This window comes from Macrotis lagotis, chromosome 2 (genome assembly GCF_037893015.1).
Source record: "Macrotis lagotis isolate mMagLag1 chromosome 2, bilby.v1.9.chrom.fasta, whole genome shotgun sequence".
NCBI lineage: Eukaryota > Metazoa > Chordata > Mammalia > Peramelemorphia > Peramelidae > Macrotis > Macrotis lagotis.
The window spans coordinates 220,866,477-220,872,476 of NC_133659.1; the positions used below are offsets into that span (position 1 = coordinate 220,866,477).

At 51.3% G+C, this 6,000-nt stretch overlaps 2 protein-coding genes across 4 annotated transcripts in view; one reads left to right on the top strand and one right to left on the bottom strand.

Annotated features, from left to right (window-relative positions):
* ANAPC11 (anaphase promoting complex subunit 11) overlaps positions 1-1,829 on the bottom strand; it is a 26,856-nt gene extending 25,027 nt beyond the window's left edge. Inside the window, exons 1-2 of one of the 3 annotated variants that reach the window (XM_074224876.1) lie at positions 1,634-1,829; positions 343-424 (exon numbers count right to left, since the gene is read on the bottom strand). The gene's annotated coding sequence lies outside the window, so the exon portion shown is untranslated. Of the gene's footprint in view, positions 1-342; positions 425-1,381; positions 1,530-1,633 lie in introns of those variants that run through there. The other 2 variants (XM_074224877.1, XM_074224878.1) reach the window with 2 other exon arrangements.
* ALYREF (Aly/REF export factor) lies at positions 1,799-5,613 on the top strand. The gene is made up of 6 exons (XM_074224874.1): positions 1,799-2,191; positions 2,515-2,646; positions 4,032-4,179; positions 4,773-4,836; positions 4,945-5,122; positions 5,319-5,613. The coding sequence occupies exons 1-6, from the start codon at positions 1,952-1,954 to the stop codon at positions 5,331-5,333; spliced, it is 777 nt and encodes a 258-aa protein (XP_074080975.1). The 5' UTR covers positions 1,799-1,951; the 3' UTR covers positions 5,334-5,613.
* Positions 5,614-6,000: the final 387 nt, after the last annotated feature.

Sequence of the window (6,000 nt, forward strand, 5' to 3'; positions counted from 1 at the left end):
ATAAAATTTAATTGTTTATAATAAATTTATGTATGAATGTGTATGAGAGTAAAGTAATAAAATGGATTAATAGTACTATAGGTATTTATGCATTTATGTCATTGATTTTTCTGTTTTCTTTAGAAGTCAGCTGCAATTTTCCATAATATGCTGCATATCTTCAAAACTTCCCATTTAATTACCAACTGCGTATATGTGTGTGTGTGTATACACACATGGAGAAAAATATGTATGTGTATGTCCATACTTGTCTATAAAAGAACATATATAGTAAATTAGATCACTATAAGGCATCAAAAAAAAAGACTTGGGACAAAAGATGGAGGGGAAAAGATCGCTCACCTTCTAGATGTCTGTATTCTGTCTACTCACACCCTTCCTTTCCTCCTTCCTGTGAGATAAGGCTTAAGGAAAATTTTGTACACTAAAAGAATCAATGATAAAACAATAAAACATATTTTAGTAAATAAAAAAATAAAGTAATTGTTCAAAATTGAATTCTCCCCTAAAAACTACTGTTCCTAAATTACATTCCTGGAGTATTCTAGATTCTACCACTTCCTGAAGACCCAGGTTTCCCATTCAAGATTTGCAAAGCATGTGATCTTTGTGAAATATCTCCACTTCTCTGAGCCCCATTTCCTTGGCTTTAAAATGGGGACAACTTGCTTTCAAAGGTTTGCTAGAGGACGATTTCCTGTAATACTAAGAAAGGGATATATTAGAAAACTATGAAGTCCAAGAATTGATGTTTGTCCTTTGGTCTTGAGGAGGACCAGGACATCAGAGAGGTCATGCCATGACAAGCACATGAATTGAATTTGAGGGAGGAGGTGCTGTGCTAAGGCATGACCCTCACTTTCTCCTCCAGGGCCATCTGGGTCCAGGGACCAGATATGAATCAGGATGACCGGAGATGGCCCTGGAAGTGAAGTGAGTTGCCCAAGGTCACACAGCTAGAACGTGTCTAAGGTCTGATTTGAACACCTGTCCTCCTGAGTCCAGGACCGGGGCTAGATGCACATTCATCTCTAGACTGACACTGGATACTTAGTATTGTGTGTCCTCTTAAACCCAGTGCCTCACAGAAAAAAACTGCCCATCTCCAAGGACAGAACTGCCGGTGTCTGAAGACAGAAGGCAGCTCTGCAGGAATTAGGGAAAAAAGAAAAGTGGGCAGCCTTGTCTTAGGATGGGCACGCGACCACCATGCCAGGACAATGAGAGCTCTCCGAAGGCAAGGGTGGTTTCATTTTAGTTGAGTATCCCCGAAATTCAACAAACGATTCATCAAAGCTTCGCTGACTTATGGAAAAAACACTAGGACACTAAAAAAGTCTCCCCTCAGAGGAAAAGGATGGGGTTCTCCTGGGTCAGCTACCGGAGGGAGCGGCGGCACACCTTTAATCCGTGCCCTCGGCCTTTCTGGAGGGGCCCCCTCCCCGGAATGCCCCCCGGGTTGGGCCGAGCCCGGGGCTCCCACTGTCGGGGCCCCGGCCCTTGGGGTTCGCACCGCCCTGGGGGCGCCCACGCGTGTGCGCCCCGCCGCCCCACCCCCCCGCGGGGCCCGTCGCCCTCCCCCGCCCGCCCGGCCCAGGCCCCCCTGAGTTAACACCCGGGCTCCGGCGGACACCTGAGTTCGCGCCTGCCTCGCGCGCTTCCGTTGACGCCCTCGAGCCGAGTACAAAAGGGGCCGCAGGGCCCGGGCGCGGCTGCCCGCGGCAGAGGTGGGACGGAGGAGCCAGCTCCCGGCGCACCCGGCCCGCCCGCCCGCCAGCCCGCCAGCGGAAGCAGCGCCAGCCCCGAGCGCAGCGCCAGCCCCGGCCCCGCCCGGCAGCGGGACGCAGGCCGGACTTCCCGGAAGTGCCCCGAAGCCTCGGCCGGGAAGGAAGTGACGCGCCGGCGTGCTGACGCGCGCGGTTCGTGCCGAGGCCCCGATTCCGCGCCCGCCATGGCCGACAAGATGGACATGTCCCTGGACGACATCATTAAACTCAATCGGAGCCAGCGGGGCGGACGCGGCGGGGGCCGGGGCCGAGGCCGGGCCGGAGCCCAGGGCGGCCGCGGGGGCGGGGGCGCGCAGGCGGCGGCCCGCGTGAGCCGAGGCGGCGGGCCCATCCGGAACAGGCCGGCCATGGCCCGCGGAGGCGCCGGGGGCGGCGGCAGGAACCGACCCGCGCCCTACAGCCGAGTGAGTGAGCGAGCCGGGCAGAGCGGGGGCCGGGAGCGCCCGGGCCCGGGGGCCGGGCCCCGTGAGGCCGGGCCCCGTGCGGCCGGGCGCGGGGGCGTGCGGCGGCGGGGGGCTGGCCGTGGGCGCCGGCCCCCGAGGCCCTTTTTGTTGGCGGCCGCCCGGCCGGGGCCCCGGGCCCGCAGCCTCATGGCGAGCCCGCGGGCGGGAAGCAGGGCCGGCCCCGGGCGGCGGGAACGTGGGGGCCCGCGGGGGGCGGGGAAGGAGGCGCCCCCAGGCCCGGCCGGCCCGGGGGAGAAGCTCACCGACCCTCGCATCTGTTTCAGCCCAAACAGCTTCCAGATAAGTGGCAGCACGACCTGTTCGACAGCGGCTTTGGAGGCGGGGCTGGCGTCGAGACCGGGGGCAAGCTGCTGGTGTCCAATCTGGACTTCGGGGTCTCAGATGCGGATATTCAGGTAAGGACTTTGGAGGCTCCCGCTGCATTGACCCTGGTCAGGAGCTGAGCGAACGGCCCGGATGGTGCTGTTGGGGCTCAGCCCCGCCCCACCACCCTCTCCGGCCCGGGGCCCGGGGCCCGGGGCCCGGGGCCCGGGGCCCGGCCCCCGGCCCGGCCCGGCCCCCGGCCCGGCCCGGCCCGGGACTGGTCCTCATCCTTTTGTAGGAACGGCTGTGCAGATGTTTTTGCAATGGCTTAGAGTATGGGGTTGACCCGTGCAGAGCTGTGGGGACCTTGTTAGTCGGTGTTCTTTTGCTTCTCGAGTCTCTTCAGAGTTCATCTTGTTCCAGGAGGCAAAAATGATGAGGCTGATCCTGGATGGTTCTTTTAGATAATTTATTTTTATGCTGAAAACGCTGGGTTTGTGGAGAGAGGTATAACTTTGGGCTAAAAGAGCAAAGAGGCGGTGTTGTTTTTGTTTGTAGTAGCCTTGATTGGCTCCTGATCAAAACCTGGCCAATGTTTTTCTGCAGAGTATTTTTGGATTAAATCAAAAACTAGTTCTCTTTAGAGGGGAAGAGGAAAAAAAAACTCTTTCTTGTTGAGAAACTCCTTTGTGTGAGTAAAGCTTTGGAGATTGTAAATGGCTGGGACTGGATGCTAGGCTTTCCTGGGTCATGCTTCCTAGAGTTCCGCCGGTGGCTCTGCTGTGGGAGGTCAGAGGAGGCAGACGAGCACTCATGGCGTGTCAACACTTTTTTTAAGGTGGTTTCTGGCATCCACTGGAAACCGCTTTTGGTGAACTCCACTTCCCGCTGGGTGCCTGCGGCCGGAGTATCCCCACACTCTGGGTTCCCTCTCCAACTCCCAGCCTGCCGTGAGGTCAGGGCAGTTTCCATGGCAGCGCTTGACGTCAGACTTTGCGGCAGGCTTGAGTAGGAGGAGAGGGAAACGCAGGTGAGCCAGAATCTGCCTTCTGGGGGTGGGTCGGGGATCAGGTCTACTGAATCATTGGGCCCCTAAATATGTTCTAGGGGCCTGAAATGTTTCCCTTGCTCTGTGACCTGTAGATTTTCATCACCTCTTAGAACACTCTTTTGTTAAGAGTGGTTTTTCTTACCTCTGAAAAGACAACTGATGAATATTATATCCTTTACAACTGGGCAAAGCACTCTTTGGGCCCATAGCATCATGCAGATGACATGCCCCAAAGTTGGCGTGACCTGAGATAGGCCCAGCTGCTTTGGGAAATTGCTGTTCCATTCTCCCCATCCTCTGATCCCCAGGTATAGTGTTCCCTTCCAAGAGTATAATTCCTAAAACAGACATTTCAGGGATCCACTTCCTTGGGCACTGTAGAAGAGAGCTGTATTAATCATTTTTGTCTTTCTTTCCAATTTCCAGGAACTATTTGCTGAATTTGGAACTCTGAAAAAGGCAGCTGTGCATTATGATCGGTCTGGCCGGAGCTTAGGAACAGCAGATGTCCACTTTGAGCGAAAAGCAGATGCTCTGAAGGCCATGAAACAGTATAATGGTGTCCCTTTGGATGGTAAGTTGAGCCTTCTATCATTGAAGGGCTGGGTGCTACGATTTGTGGAGTGTGGGGCTGTCATCTGCCCATGTAGGAATATGATTTGCCCACTCTGGCCGAGCACACTTTGCATTTGCCCGCTTTGTCTCTCTCTTCCGTTCTGCCACCTTTCGTGCTGCCCCATACATCTGGACCAACCTCTTGTGACCCCCTCCTTCAGATCCTTCCTGAAGATTCACTTCTGTGAGGCCTTCCCAGAACCACCATAGTACACCTCAAAGAGCGGGGCTATAATGATAAAGAAAAAGGTACTGGATCTTTTTCCCACTAGGTCAGCCAGGCGTATTTTCCCTCTTCCACCCATATCCACCAAAGAAAAAGTTATTGAATATTTGCCCAGTTTTAACTTTGTCAAAGAGGAGGTTGGTGGTTTCTCTCTTGCCATTTGCCTTTTTCAAATGTTTTCTAGTCTTTTCCCATGTTTGTATTCAGAATGAGACAGCAAGATACCCATCCAGTATTATTTGCATGGAGCCTAGAACATTGCTAGCAATACACAATTGTTTTATAGCAAAGTGATTGATGTTTCTTTCCTCTTTCTTTCCTTGCAGGTCGCCCTATGAATATTCAGCTTGTTACATCACAGATTGATACACAACGGAGACCTGCACAGAGGTTAGTTCTTGGCTTCATGGAATAGAATCAGGAATTTATAATCTTTTGGGGAGCCTTTTTAGGCACCTGAAAGTGAATACTACCTAATCCTTTTAATTTTGCTTTTAGTGTAAATAGAGGTGGAATGACTAGAAACCGTGGCTCTGGAGGTTTTGGTGGTGGTGGAGGCACCCGGAGAGGCAGTCGTGGAGGCAACCGAGGACGAGGCAGAGGGGCTGGAAGAAATTCGAAACAACAGCTTTCCGCAGAAGAACTAGATGCACAATTGGATGCTTATAATGCCAGGGTAAGTATGGAGGTAGAAGTGTGGTGTGGTGAGTGGCTCCAGAACTGTGTTGGAAATAGTCTCTTTCCAGCAGTCACTGTCTGTCAGGGACAGCAAGTCAGATTGTTTAGATGAGGTGTACACAGTCTTATCTGAGATACATTTTGCTGTGTGTTACACTACTTTCTTACAATGCTTGTTTATTTTTTTCTTTCAGATGGATACCAGTTAAACTAGCCAACATATTCCCTGCATGGAACAGGACCCAGGAATCTCATTCTTTACCCTTTTCGCTGGAGGGCGGAGTAGAGGACTGTGGCTCTGCTATCAATGATGGATTTGTTTCTTTTATGTTTCGAAATAGGATTTAAAACTCATGTAAAGGTTTTTTTTTAATTCTGAAACAGACCTGTTTTGTACCAAGTTATTTTTGGGATAAATTTTACTGGTTGCTGTTGTGGAGAAGGTGGCGTTTTCACCTTTGCCATAATAAAATAGAAATGTGTGTAGAAGTGGAACTGTTTGCTTCATCCCACTGCTAGTGGGTTGTGTACGTGGCGCAGAACTTTCATGTCCAAATTGGTACATTTCTATGTAGATTAGATGAATAGCCCCCATTGGGATTGCTATTTGGTCTTACCATACCATGCCATTCAGAAAAATGAATCTTATTTTAAGAACCCTATTCCTGGCCCAGATGTGCACAGTGGGGTCTCATGTATTTAGAGATGAAATTCAAAAGAGTGGATTGATTATGAAAAATGATTGTAAATTTGTTCAACATGAAACAGCATTGAATATACTTTTACACTGGGGATAAAGGAAGTTTCCCTTTGACATTTGATATGTTCTTCTTTGTGCTCTGAATCAAATCCTAAAATTTACTTTTTTAAAAAAAA

Coding starts and splice junctions, on each gene's coding strand:
- ALYREF (XM_074224874.1), top strand. CDS start 1,952: ATGGCCGACAAGATGGACATGTCCCTGGACGACATCATTAAACTCAAT. Junction 2,647..4,031: donor TCTCAGATGCGGATATTCAG/GTAAGGACTTTG, acceptor TCCAATTTCCAG/GAACTATTTGCTGAATTTGG. Junction 4,837..4,944: donor CAACGGAGACCTGCACAGAG/GTTAGTTCTTGG, acceptor TTTTGCTTTTAG/TGTAAATAGAGGTGGAATGA.